We start from the raw sequence: 14,680 nt of genomic DNA, 5'->3' as shown, positions 1-14,680 counted from the left end.
AATTATATAACTGTATATTATAATTATATCCTATTATTTTTGGAGGCCACCAAACTTTTAATACCTTCTTTAAAAAAAGAATGAAACTACCCACATAGAGCCTATTTGTCATCAGGAAATAAATTGTGAGGAGTTCTGATGTAGACAGGTAGGGAGAACAGGACACCACTTAAATGGAGACTCACTGCATTCCAGATCCAAAGTTATGATATGAAAAATTGGGGTTTCTTTGAAAAACAAAGATCCTACATTTCCCAAAGCATGTTCTAGGAAACAGTGGTCCCTTCACAATGCACTATGAAAAAAGCTTCAGAGAATCAAGTACATATGGGAAGCTGTACCTGACATCTCCATCTCAGAAATTGACAATGTACAGGGGTGCCTAGGTGGCTTAGTCGGTTAAGCATCCAACTTTGGCCAGGTCATGATCTCATGGTTTACGAGTTCGAGACTCTTGTCGGGCTCTGTGCTGACAGCTCGAAGCCTGGAGCCTGCTTCAAATTCTGTCTCCCTCTCTCTCTGCCCCTCCCCCTACCTCTCTCTTTCTCTCTCTCTCCCCCTCTCCCTCTCTCTCTCAAAAAATGAATAAATGCTAAAAAAAAAAAAAAAAAGAAAAAGAAAAAAAAGAGAGAGAGGGGTGCCTGGGTGGCTCAGTCGGTTAAGTGTCCGACTTCGACTCAGGTCATGACCTCGCGGTTTGTGAGTGCAAGCCCCGTGTCAGGTCTGTGCTGACAGCTCAGAGCCTGGAGCCTGCTTCATAGTCTGTGTCTCCTCCTCTCTCTGCCCCTCCCATGCTCATGCTCTGTCTCTCAATAATAAATAAATGTTAAAGATAAAAATTTTTAAAAAAGAAATCGACAGTGTACATTACCAAGTAAAGGTTCAAGAAAGTCCTGTGATTAAAAAAAAAAAAAAATCCGCTCATTACAGTCACTATAGAAAACAGTATGGAGTTTTTTTAAAAACTTAAAAATAGAACTACCATATGATCCAGCCATCCCACTTCTTGGTATATACCCAAAAGAAATGAAATCACTATTTTGAGAAAGGAATATCTCCCATGTTCCTTGCAACATTACCCATAGTAGCCAAGACACAGAAACAACCTACGTGTCCATCGACAGATGAATGGGTAAAGAAACGTGGTATGTATACAGAACGGAGTATTACTCAGTTACGAGAAAGAAAGATATCTTGCCATTTGTGACAACATGGGTGGACCCTGAGGAACAGGAATACCTCCTTTTATTATGCTTCACTTTATTTTGCTTCAAAGATACTGCCTTTTTCTTTTTCTTTTTTTTTTTTTTTTTTTTTTTTTTTTTTTTTTTTTACAAACAACATTTGTGGCAACGCTGCATCGGGCAAGTCTATCAGTGGCATTTTTCCAACAGCAGCTGATCACTTCTATCACATTTTGGTAACTCTCACAAAATTTCTAACCTTTTCATTATTATTCTATGAATTATGGTGATCTCTGATCAGTGATTATGACTCACTGAAAGCTCAGATGATGGCTAGCATTGCTAAGTAATAAAGTACTTCAAAAAAATTTTTTTGATGTTTATTTTTGAGAGAAAGAAAGAGCACACAAGTGGGGGAGGGGCAGAGAGCTAGGGGTACAGAGGATCCAAGGTAGGCTCTGTGCTGAGAGCAGACAGCCTGATTCAGGGCTTGAACCCATGAACCATGAATGACCTAAGCCAAAGTCAGATGGTCAACCAACTGAGCCACCCAGGCTCCCCAGTAATAAAGTATTTTTAATTAAGGTACGTTCATTGTTTGTTTTTTTTTTTTTTAGATGTAATGCTATAGTGCACTTAATAGACTACAGTATCGTCTAAACAGAACTTTTATATACACCAAAAAAAAAGTCATCTGATTGGCTTTATTGCACTATTTGCTTTATTGTAGTGGTCTGGAACCAAACCCACAGTATTTCCAAGGTATGCATGTAAGTCAGATAGAGAAAGACCAATACTGCCTGATCTCACTTATACGAGGAATCTAAAATGGCCAAATTCATAGAAACAGAGAGTGGAATGGTGGTTGCAGGGGGCTGGGGGGTAGGGAAATGGGAGATGTTGGTCAAAAGGGTACAAACTTCCAGATATAAGAGGCACAAATTCTGCGGATCTAATGTACAACATGGGAACTTTAGTTAACAATACTGTAATACAGGGGCACCTGGGTGGCTCAGTCGGTTAAGTGTCCCACTTTGGCTCTGGTCATGATCTCATGGTTTGTGGGTTCAAGTCCCGCACCGGGCTCTGTGCTAACTTCTTAGAGCCTGGAGCCTGCTTAGGATTCTGTGTCTCCCTCCCTCTCTCTCTCTCTGTCCCTCCCCTACTTGTGCTCTGTCTCTCAAAAATAAATAAACATTAAAAAATAATTAAAAAAAACAATACTATATCATACTTGGAAGTTGCTGAGAGAGTAGATCTTAAGTGTTCTCACCACCACACCAAAAAATGGTAATTACTTTTGAGGTAATGATTAACCCCACTTGGTGACCACTTCACAATATACACGTGTGTCGAATTAACACCCTGTACCCTTTAAACTTGACACAGGCTCTGTGTCCATTATATCGCAATGAAACTGACTGAAAAAAAATTACAAAATCTGTTTCAAGGAAAGAGGACGAGAGTGTTAGAAAGTGGTTAGAAAAAAAATTGTCATCAAATGCTAATATATAAACTAGTTGGAAAACAGCCAAGAAAGCATGCCAGTCTAAGACTACTCTCAAAATGTGCCTCCAGGGAACTGTTGAAAATCTTCCCAGTGGTTCCCTGGGCTGAGTTTTTGTAGCTCAGATGCTTGTAATAATACAGTAGCTACATATTTATTGTTGGTATGGGTTGAAAATCTACTTGTGATATTTAGTAAAATAAAACCCAGGCATAATGTCAAGAAAAAAAACAAACAAAACCCACTAACATTGTATACACTATTGTTTCCAATATGATCTGTTTAGAGGTCCCTTTTTTCCATGAGTGTTTCACGGGAAATGCTGATCTATGTAATTTCAAAGGTCAAACCTAGCTCTGAAATGCCTCTGGCCCCAAGATGGACTCAGAAATAACATCTGGGGCGCCTGGGTGGCTCAGTCAGTTAAGGGTCTTGATTTCGGCTCAGGTCTTAATCTCATGGTTCATTGAGATAGAGCCCCATGTCAGGCTCTGACCTGATAGCATGGAGCCTGCTTGAGATTCTCTCTCCCTCTCTCTCTGGCCCTCCCCCATTTGCGGGCATGCTCACTCTCTCTCTCAAAATAAATAAACAAACGTTTTTTAAAAAGAGAAAGAAATAACATTAAGTGATGAGGGACCATAAGGCAAGCCACCGATCAAGCACCAAGCAGGAGCTAGCACAACCTCCCCACCCTCCAGGTGGGATATGTGTGACATTCCTGAGGCACCCCGGCTGCCCAAGGACAAAGGAAAGGACAGGAAACAAATGGTTAAACTGATAGCATCTCCATCAGTTTACAAATATCTCATGAATCGCCTAATCTCCAAGAACTCCCTACTATCTTAATGATAATGCTTTCCTAGAGGGAAAAACAACCTTAGCTGGACAATAGCTAGGGCTCCAGTAATCTGTAAATCCTCTTTGGCATATGGAAATCCCTTTAAGAAACTTCCTCTGGACTTCACCTCCCCCACCTCCACAGGATACGGGCAGCCACTCTGCACAGCCCCAGTGCAGCTCTTCCTGCCCACGGGTTCTGTCCCTGTGCTTTCATAAAATCACCTTTTTGCACCAAAGACGCCTTCAAGAATTCTTTCTTGGCCGTCAGCTCCAAACCCCCCCATCACCCAAAAAGTTCATCATTAAGTCCCGCAGGCTACTTGGCTGTTCACTTCAGAGGCTTCAGAGCCTTCTGGCCTCAGCACATGGGCCCTCCCAGTAAGCCCACTGCAAACCCACATTCTTCCCAAGCTGTCAGCCTCAAAAAACCTTTCTCCAAGAGCAGACAGCAAGCCGAGCCAATTCTCAAGCATGTGAAAGGGACGAGTGACCCTTCCACCTGCAGGCAGGCCTGCTACTGACCCAAGGCTTCCCCAGAGCCCAGGCTGACACCACCCAGGATGCTCAGCTTGCTGGAGCCAAAGGAAACCCTCCTAGTTTCATCCGGAAAATCTCACTGAACACCTGACACAGATCTGTCTGCTATTCCCGCTGCTTTCAAACCAGCTTCCTTTCCTGTGGCCGTGTGGCAGGGAGAAAACACGCTGTGCTGTAAAGGGCAAGGGCATGTTAATTCTAGATGACATGGTTTTGATACCTATGTCGACAAGGATGTCCAAATGAAGCCCACTGCCCTTGCCCCACACTGCCGCCTCCTCCCGTGTCCCCCCACCTGTCACCCACACCGGGAACCAGGGCACTATTCCAGGCTCCTCCCTCCCCCACCATGTCCTGCCCCCGCCCCCTCCCTCCCCAAGTCTAATCAGTGCCACTGCCTAAGTGCTTCTTAAAGCTGCCCTCTCCTCGCCATTCCCAGACCCACCTGCCCCCCACGGGTCTGCTTTCTGCACCGCAATCACCATCTTTCTCAAGTGTGATCTGATGGCACCAGCCACCCCGGGCTCACCACCATCTCTCTCTAGTGTGGTCTTCACATTTTAGTCCCAGAAGCTTTTGCTCTGAGCGAAACTTTATTTAAGGGAGGCCACATGTAAAATAGAGGAAGTTGCCAGTGGCTGCGTCTGAAGCAGGGTTCAGTGCCCCCATCACCCCTCCTGGGAGTTCCTTGGGGAGCAGCAGGGACACCCCTGCTTTATAGCACATCAAAGCACATAGCAGGAGGCGAGTGGGGCTTTCATCCTTGCCCAGGAATTACTAATGAAGGTCCCAAACAGAGACAAATACTAGGTGCCTACATTCTATAGAGGGCCACAGATCCCGGGGCAGAACTCACCCCTGCAGGCACTGCTAGCTACCACCACCAGCCACCCCTTTTCCCAATCTATGCTAAGACTGGGGCCAAGGGCAAGTCACAGGTGTATACACATGTCAACGCTGACCCAAATGTACATTTAAATATGTGCAGTTCATCCTATGTCCGTTATACTTTACTAAAGCTTTTTTTTTTTTTTTTAATTTTTTTTTCAACGTTTATTTATTTTTGGGACAGAGAGAGACAGAGCATGAACAGGGGAGGGGCAGAGAGAGAGGGAGACACAGAATCGGAAGCAGGCTCCAGGCTCTGAGCCATCAGCCCAGAGCCTGACGCGGGGCTCAAACTCACGGACCGCGAGATCGTGACCTGGCTGAAGTCGGACGCTTAACCGACTGCGCCACCCAGGCGCCCCTAAAGCTTTTTTTTTAAAAAAAGGGCAGGGGGTGAGTTATCAGCAGTGTGATGTTTGCAGAGAAATGCTTATTTCACACACTAAAAGGCCAATAACGGGGGGCTCCTCTCGGAGCAAGGAGTGTCTGGCAGGATGGGGAGACTGGCTATACACCTGGTGAGCTGGAAATCAAACCATGGTTACGTCAGACGAAGGAGGACAGGTAGACATGAATAGCCTGGATATGGGAACACGTACAACCTCAGACAGGAGTCTCTGCCTTTGTGCCCAGGCTGGCTGGGGCAGCTGAGTCAAGATAAGGAGCAGCTGCAGCAAGGTCGGCCTGGGTCTCTTTCCTTACCATCACTCCCTTGTGGCTCCTTCAGGGATTCAGGTGAAGGAGTGTGGACATGGTCAGGGGTCACGGACTGCCAGAGGAAAACATTAATTGGGGGTGCTTCTGGCAGGAGGTCTCAGCGGGGTTTCTCTGAAAGATCCTTAGTAATAAATGGGCCCCCTGAACCAGGTCCCAGGAAAACCAGCAGCTAAGGCCACCGGCAACAGACAGAACAAGGCTGGGCCAGAGTGAGGAGGCATTTCCCCACCACTGAGGGCAGCCAGTCCGACAAGACGGGTCCCACTCTGGACCCCCAGCACCACAGTCACAGGCCCAGGAGCCGGGAAGAGAACAGAGGTCCCTATAGCTAACTCACCCCCCTTGCGACTCCCACCCCCACAAACCGAAGACTGTCTTCCAGCTCTGTGGGATGGAAGAACTGAGATTTGATCCAGATCTGAGAATGGAATGGTACACGAGCCTAGCTTGCACTGGACTGAATCTTTTTACTCTCCTTCAAAAAAAGTATTTCACAAGCGCCTGGGTGGCTCAGTCAGTTGAGCAGCTGACTTCAGCTCAGGTCATGATCACACAGCTCGAAGGCTTGTGAGTTCGAGACCCACGTCGGCTCTGTGCTGACAGTTCAGAGCCTGGAGCCTGCTTCCGATTCTGTGTGTCCCTCTCTGTCTCTGCCCTCCTCAACGGCTGCTCATGTTCTGTCTTTCTCTGTCTCAAAAAATAAAATAAAACATTAAAAAAAAAATTTTTTTTTTAATTATTTCAGGGGTCCTTAGGTGGCTCAGTCGGTTGAGTGTCCGACTCTTGATTTCGGCTCAAGTCATGATCTCATGGTTCGTGGGTTCCAGCCCTGCGTCAGGCTCTGTGCTAACAGCTCAGAGCCTGGAGCCTGCTTCGGATTCTGTGTCTCCCTGTCTCTCTGCCCCTCCCCCACGGTCTCTCTTTCTCTCAAAAATAAACATTAAACTTTTAAAAATTATTTCAAAAATATACAAGAGCAGAGACGCACATCATAAACCCCTGTGAAGATCACTCATTTGCAAACGTGACCAACTAGGGGCCAATTTTGTTTTCTCTATTCCCTCACCAACTTCCCAACCCACCCTGGATTATTCTGAAGGAAGTTCCAGACGTTATATTGTTTTACCCATAAATATTTCACCATATATCTCTAAAAAAATCCAGTTTATATGCACACTTCCCCAATCATTTTAGGATTAGATTGGAAGTGGCCAGAATTTATGAATCAGCCTAAGACACTAAGGGCAAAAAGCTAAAGGCAATTATCGGAAAGAAGGAAACCCCCCCGGGAATGTTTACATTCCACTGTCTTCAGACCCTCCAATAAGCTTGACACTGCCTTCCAGGGACCAGCCCTCCCCCCCCCCCCCCCCCCCACCCCCCCCCCCCCCCCCCCCCCCCCCCCCCCCCCCCCCCCCCCCCCCCCCCCCCCCCCCCCCCCCCCCCCCCCCCCCCCCCCCCCCCCCCCCCCCCCCCCCCCCCCCCCCCCCCCCCCCCCCCCCCCCCCCCCCCCCCCCCCACCCACCCCCCCCCCCCCCCCCCCCCCCCCCCCGCAGCCGCAGCCTGCAGGTCAAGGCCACCCCTGCATCCACTTCTCCTGCTCACCAGCTCCTCCTCCTTCCGGTTTGGCTCTAGGAGGTGCCTCTGGAGATTCCAGATACCTAGGGTGCCCTTGGTCTCCCCTGCTAGCCAAGAACTCCTCATAGGTAGTGATGCTAGCTCACCCTTTCTTGGGTCCTCTGGACCAGTCAGGGCTTGTGGGTCCAGACAGCTGCCAATGGAGAGGCAGCCTCAAATCATGGTGCCCCTGCTGGTCTTTGGTGATGGCCCACCACCTGGAGCCCCCTCCCCTCAGGGATCCCTCCACTCTGGACGGGCCCCACCTCTTAAACACCACGCTAACTCTGGCTTGAATCTGGCGATGATAAATTCGTCACAGTGGCCTGGACCTCCAGCTGCCCCAAGTTCATTTCCCAAGCACAGGCTCCTACATCCCTTCTACCTTTCCCTGTCACTGGCCTCCTCTTTCCTCTACCCCAGCTCCCTACCCCTCCGTCCCCTGGGAAAACCAGGCTCCCACCTGAGCCTGCCTGTGCTGGATACCCTGCCTTACCTGTGGCATCCAGATGATCTTCTGCGTCCGGAAGAAGTGGTATATGGCCGAGAAGCCCTGATAGCCTCCTCTCAGGATGCAGACAGGGTGGCGGGTGAGGTTGGCCAGGGCTCTGCCACACTCGACGGCAGCTCCAGGCACCAGTCCTAAGAGCGGAGACCAAAGAGGTGAATGTCCCCTGTGTGCTCACCATTCACCCTGAGCTCCAGTAGATGGTCACCTGTTTGGAAAAGCAGCGGTCTAGGAAACTGAGCAAATATAAATGGAGTGGAGTGTTAATAACTAAAATTGAAGGGGCCCGCCTGGGTGGCTCAGTCGGTTGGGTGTCCAACTTCGGCTCAGGTCATGATCTTGTGGTTAGTGCGTTTGAGCCCTGTGTCGGGCTCTGTGCTGACAGCCTGGAGCCTGCTTCGGATTCTGTCTCTCTCTTTCTCTCTGTCCCTGCTCACTCGCTCTCTCACAAAAAAAAACATTAAAAAATAAAATTTAAACAGCCACTTGCTACTACTTAAGCTGATGCTTCTTTTCTGTAAACTCTTAAATTGTATAGATCCCCACGTTATTGCAAGAAAAGATGATTTAACAGAGAAATCTAATATATACACACAACACATATCGTATACCAGACAATCCACCTAGTTAAAGTGTATAAGGTAATGGTTTTTAGGGTATTCACAGAGTTGTGCAACCATCACCCCCCAAAAGGCACTCCTGCACCAGTTAGGTTTCGCTCCTTATTTCCCTTCAAACACCCAGCACGAGGCAACCACTGATCTAATTTCTGTCTACAGATTTGCCCATTCTGGACGTTTTGTGTAAAGGGAATCATGCAAATGGTGCTTTGGGTCTGGCTTCTTTCGCCCAGCATAAGATCTTCAAATTTCATCCATGTTGTAGTGTGGGCCAGTACTCTGTTCTTTTCTAGGGCTGAATACTATTTCATCATGTGACTCTACCGCCTTTTGGTTTATCCATTCATCTGCCAATGCACATAGGGCCATGTCCACATCTTGGCTATTGCAGATGGTGCTGCTGTGAACACTTGCACGCAAGATTCTGTGGGCACGTTTTCACGTACGTACTGAGGAGCAGAACTGAACCATACAGTAACTCTACATTGAACTTTAAAAAAAATTTTTTTAATGTTTATTTTTGAGAGAGAGAGGCAGAGCATAAACTGGAGAGGGCAGAGAGAGAGGGAGACACAGAATCCAAAGCAGGCTCCAGGCTCTGTCTGCACAGAGCCCGATGCGGGGCTCAATGAATCATGAATCATGAATCTCAAGCTCATGAATCATGAGATCATGACCTGAGCCAAAGTCAGACGCTTAACCGACTGAGCCACCCAGACGCCCCTACAATGAACTTTTGGAAGGAAATACCAAACTGTTTCACAGCACCTGCACCACCTTACACTCAGACCAGTGAAGCAGGAGTGCTCCAATTTTTCCACACCCTCACTGATGCTCGTTAGCATCCGTCTTTTGGATCGTGGCCATTCTAGTGGGTGTGAAGTGATAGCTCATTGTGGTTTTGACAATGTGTTATCTTAAATGCCCTCGCTGATCCACAGAATCACCAGGAGACCATATGCATGCATATAGAGATAGAGATAGAGATAGAGATAGAGATAGAGATAGAGATAGAGATAGATAGAGAGAGAGAGAGAGAGAGAGAGATAGGTATGGCAGGAAGTTTACATAATTAAGGCTAAGCCAAGATATCCCAAGGCCAGGATCTGAGCCTTAAAGAGAAATACCATGCAGCAGACTCTGGAGAGCCGGCTAAAGGAGAAAGGGAAGGGCACAGACTCGGGCTTCTATATTGAACCTTTGTCCAAAGAGAGAAAGCCAATTCCAGCAGGGGCTGCTGAGCCCAACAATGGCTTCCAGACCTGTCGGGATGACTGTATCTGGACAAAGAACCTGTAGCTGGCAAGACAGGGGCCAAACCCTATCCTAGAAGGCTGGGCTTGGAAACCAGAATGCTGGGTGTCTCAACACCATCTCCCTCTTGAGCGAGAGGCTGAATAATGGCTAAAGGGTCAGAGGGCCTAGGAGAGGGGAGTCCCCAGACACACTGCTGTTGCCTTTAACCCAGACAGCTGCTCCCCCGCCAATGTCACATGACTGGCTGGAGGCCTATCCATTGGGGTGCCATGGGGTCAATGGAAGAAGGCCAGTTTCCAGGAGAATAATTAGAGATTCCAGGGGAGAGCCATGAGAATAGCCAGGGGCCCAGGCTACCCAGCCATGGATACCATGGGGTTAATATTTTTAAAACCTTAAATTCATTTTTAATCCCATTAACCTTCAGTTCTCCACTGACATGAGGCTTCATACATGTTGAACTGGGCACCCACTGCTTCAAAAGGCCGGGACAACTTCCAGGCCAAGGGGCTTTCCATTCAGCAGGGAGCTTTAAGTTCAATTATTTTTGGTCCTCAGCACGAGGACAATTGGCTTGAAAGTCAGGCTGTGTTGAGAGAGGAAGAAAAAAAAAAAAAAATTCCCTAAGCTTCCCCCCATGGTTGTTGCGAATGCCCCAGCCCAGGGAACTCTACCCACACATATCAAGAGCCCAATTTGGGCAAGGGTGGGGAGTGTCTGTAATCCACATGTTACAAGGAAGGAAGGATGGTTTAACATAAGGGAAATGTCTCTCCTACAAGAAGGGGACTGCCCTTGGCCTTGTAAAAGGAGTTTAGAGAAAGAGCCCCAGGGCAACATGGGTGGCTCCGTCGGTTAAACACCCAACTCTTGATTTCGACTCAGGTCATGATCTCATGGTTCGTGAGATCGAGCTCCATGTAGGGTTTCATGCTGAGTGTGGAGCCTGCTTGGGATTCTTTCTGTCCCTCTCTCTCTCTGCCTCTCTCCCCACTCACTTTCTCTCAAAATAATAAAACAAATATGAAAGGAAGGAAGGAAGGAAGGAAGGAAGGAAGGAAGGACCCACCCACCGTAGAGGCCAAGACAAAGAAAGGTACTCTCCAGGTTACTAAGAAGAGATCCAGCTGAGAAAGTGAAAACACCTCATCTGCAGGAGCTGGGGGGTCCTAAAAACCACCTGTGCCCCATTTCTGCCACAGCAGGACAGGAGGGTGGTTAACCTAACACTGGATAAGAGAAAAGTAGCAACAGCACAGGGACCAGCAGCACCCATGGAAAGCCTGAGAAGGAGGGCACAGAGCTGGGGGTAGGGAACTGCTCATGACTCACACTAGATGGGGACATGTCAGTCACAGACACAGCAAGGACAAAGGCCCGTGGCCACAGGCCACACAGGTGAGCTACACCTCACCAGGAGGGCAGGAGAGATGGACCCCTGCTTCTAGGATGTGTGATGGAGGCTCCACCCACAAACAGATTTCCTTGGAGGGGGTGGGGAGGTGCGTGCTTAACAGTAGGAAGGGGAAAGGGATCGTGAGAGAAACCTTGAAATGGTCTTTTACCCCAAAGACTGCGTTCACCTGAAAGCTGCCATTTTAAAGGAGAAAAGAGCCTTGACTGGGCAAGGTGTAGATATACGTGTGCGTGCAGTTTGAGGTCTTGCTGTGTTGTTTTGTGGTTGTGGTTTCCTAAGGAGTGAGAATGGGGGTCCCGTGGCAAGGTGAGGTCAGCTATAGAACGTAGAGGGGGTTATCTTTATTGACAACCATTTCCTATGGCTTTAGGGTCCAGCCCGCAATCTTAGGATTGCAGACTGGAACCCAACAAGATAAGCTTGGGGGAACAGGGCACAATTTCCTGACTAAGGACCTCCAGGAAGACTGGTTTTATTAAAGGTGGAAGCCTGGCGCCACCTAGTGACCACTGTGGTGTGAATGCCCCGGGGCCATGGAAACACCCACACCTATTCGCAGCTGAGCCAGAAGAAACAGAGCCTCTGTGCCCCTATCCTTCACCCTCTGCCCTTTCCTGCTCACGCGTGCTCGCTCTCTCTCTCTCTCTCTCTCTCTCTCAAAATAAATAAACATTTAAAAAAAATAAAGGTTGAGGGGCGCCTGGGTGGCTCAGTCTGTTGAGCATCTGACTCTTGATTTCGGTCAGGCCATGATCTCACGGTTTGTGAGTTCAAGCCCCGCATAGGGCTCTGCACTGGCAGCACAGAGCCTGCTTGGGATTCTCTCTCCCTCTGCCCCTCCCCTGCTTGCTCTCTATCTCTCTCTCTAAAATAAATAAAAAATGAACTTTAAAATAAATTTTAAAAAAATAAATAAAGGTTGAGTCTGATTCTCCATCCCTTCAGAGTAAGCTGCACTTAGTGACTTCCTTCTAGTGAACAGAACGTGGCAGAAGTGACCTTGGAAGTCTCCGGAGTCAGTCATAAAAGGCATGTGCCTTTCCTTTGCTCTCTCTCCTTCTTGGATGGCCCACTCTGGGGGAAACCAGCTGCCATGTCGCAAGGCCACGCAAGCGGTCCTATGGAGAGGTCTAGGTGGCGCAGAACGAAGGCCTCCTGGCCCTACCTGTGTGAGACACCTCAGATGCACATCGTCCTGGCCCAGCGACACCTTCAGATGACAGCGACCCTGGCCAGCATCTCGACTGCAATCTCGGGAGAGACCCGTGCCGGAACCTGGTACTGGTTAATTAATTAACGTTTGCTGCATTAAGCTACCAAATTGGGGGGTAACTCGTTATGTGGGAATAAATAACTCAACATGTGTGGGACCCTGAGTGAGTTACTGCACGTACCTTTCTGGGCCTCAATTTCCCCTTCTATAAAATGGGGGATGTTACCTATTAGGAGACAATTCTCCGTAGCTTCTCACTTTTGTATGTGTCCTTTGAGCAAAGGTACTGGCTTTTCAAGAACATCTGTATATCAAACGGCTTTGGAAGACAGATGGCTTCTCCCTCCAGAGTCAGGGGCGGGCAGGCTTTCTGCCCATTATCAAAGATTCAGGCCCCTGAGCTCAGAGTTCTGCTGGAACACAAGCCACCGTGTAGGTGGCTATTACCCGGCCCTCCTTCCTGGCACCCTGTGAGAGTCGGGGCTTGGGTACCAGCGTAGAGAATGGGGACATTCTGGTCACTTTCACTGCTCTGAGTCATGAAGTCCGTCGACTCGGACTCAGGAGCCTCAGGTCTTCTGCCAGCACCCGTGACACTGTGGCAGCCTGCCTGTCGTCTTGTGAGGAAGGGAAAACCTGAGCCAGACCCACCCCCCGTTCTTGACGTGCCCATTTCTCACAGGGATGTTCTGCGGACTGCAGGTGTCGACCCGGGGAGAGCCTTTGGTATGGTTCCCAGTACGCAGCAGAAGTTATTCCCTAACTGTCAAGACCTACCCGGCCCGTCGTCACAGTTGTCACCTTCCTCCTCTTTCAAGACGATCTCCAGGGTGCTGGTGTTGTGGTCATACACCACGCAGTACCTCACGCACTCCAGATCCACAGACTCCGGGAGAAGATACTCGCTCGCCTTCTACAGAAACCACAAGACGGGTGTGTGGGCAGGTGGGTTCGGTTGAACAAACGCCTCCTGCACACCAGCACCGGAGGTCAGACCGTGCCCGTTCCCCTGACTATACCCACAGGCATGGAAGCACCGAGAAGGGACTGGAGAATTTGCAGAGCTCCAAGCGCCTCCCACACCCACGTGCCCTGCTGTGAATAGCTGACCACAGCTGAGCGGACCAGAGACAGCGCCCGACCGAAGAAGTGCTGGTCCACTGACCAGCCCGCAGCCCACTAGGCGGCCTGGCACGCTTGCCATCGAAGCGACTCTGGCCAGGCTGATGACACCCTCTCTGGGGGACGGTCATTGGCAGTGGCGGCCAAATCCAAAATCTGCCATAGAAAGGGCAGTAAGCAGAGAGCTTGGATAAGCAGGTCACGAGCAAGTGGCTATAACGGGGCCAACTGTACGCTCGAGTGTAAGCTCTCTGAGAGTGGGAACTTATGCCTTTTTGTGGTTGCAGATGTACCCTGATTCTAGAACAGTGCCCGGCCTGTGGCTATAAACCAGTCAAAGAGAGGAAAGGGCAAACAGGAACCAGGATGTCATGAGTAGTCGGGGCCGCTGAGTCGCCAGGGTGGTGGACAACGGACGCAGGAACAATGCCCAGGATGCCAAAGGGTGTCCCAGAGCTCGAGGAGGCCTGGCTGGGCACGGGCTGAGAAGTTAGTCTTCACTCGTTCGTAGTGCTCCCCCAAGGCCCCCACTGCTTAAGGGATCCCGAGCCTGCCTCTGTCCCTTGGGACCTTGTCTGACTGACAAAGATGGCCAGACAGAGGACCTGCCAGTGGAACAGGGCGAGTGTATGTCGACTCTACCTGAAGGCAGTCAGGCAAGGCCCGTGGAGGGACAGACCAGGAAGTTGTCTGGGACTGAGAGGGGAGGAATCACATTTGTCTGGAGGCACCAGGAGAGCGAGCGAGTGCTCAGGGGACCAGCAGGGTTTGGACAGCTAATGAGGGGAGGGGGTTTCCGGAGATGGAGAAGACACGAGCAAAGGGGAAGGAGAGGAGAGCCCACGGAGGCCGGAGCAGGCGGGAGAGCAGGAGAGATGTGGCTGGACATTCGTGTGCCCTTTCACTTAAGTATTCACTGAGGATGCACTCTGCACGTACCCCGTGTGAGGTTCTGGAATACAGAGGTTCAAAAAGGCAAAGGGAAAGAGCCGTGTCAGCCTGGGAGACTCAGAAAGGCTGTGGAGGGCAGGGAGGTTTGGCGATGGGACCGCAAGGGCGAGGGGAAATTTGCTAGATGGACAAGGGTGGGGGGGATGTTCCAGGCAGAAGGAACAGCTTCCGGGTGTTTCATTTTAGTCAACAAACAAGTGTTGAGTTCATCCCAGATGCCAGGGACCAGACTGAGCACCTGGGACACAGTGATTAGCAAAGCTGACACATACATCCCTGTGCTCCCAGCAAAAGTTCTG

General features: G+C 49.5%; 1 protein-coding gene across 2 annotated transcripts in view; it reads right to left on the bottom strand.

Moving 5' to 3' along the window:
* Positions 1-14,680, bottom strand: part of STYXL1 (serine/threonine/tyrosine interacting like 1) — a 72,323-nt gene that overhangs the window by 27,525 nt on the left and 30,118 nt on the right. For both annotated transcript variants that reach the window (XM_043559830.1, XM_043559831.1), the window contains exons 4-5: positions 13,086-13,221; positions 7,790-7,935 (exon numbers count right to left, since the gene is read on the bottom strand). In XM_043559830.1, coding sequence (XP_043415765.1) covers positions 7,790-7,935; positions 13,086-13,221 — 282 coding nt within the window. The remainder of the gene's footprint in view (positions 1-7,789; positions 7,936-13,085; positions 13,222-14,680) is intronic.

The sequence above is a fragment of the Prionailurus bengalensis genome, chromosome E3, assembly GCF_016509475.1.
Source record: "Prionailurus bengalensis isolate Pbe53 chromosome E3, Fcat_Pben_1.1_paternal_pri, whole genome shotgun sequence".
In the NCBI taxonomy this organism is placed as follows: Eukaryota; Metazoa; Chordata; class Mammalia; order Carnivora; family Felidae; genus Prionailurus; species Prionailurus bengalensis.
This window is presented reverse-complemented; position numbering and strand designations above follow the sequence as displayed.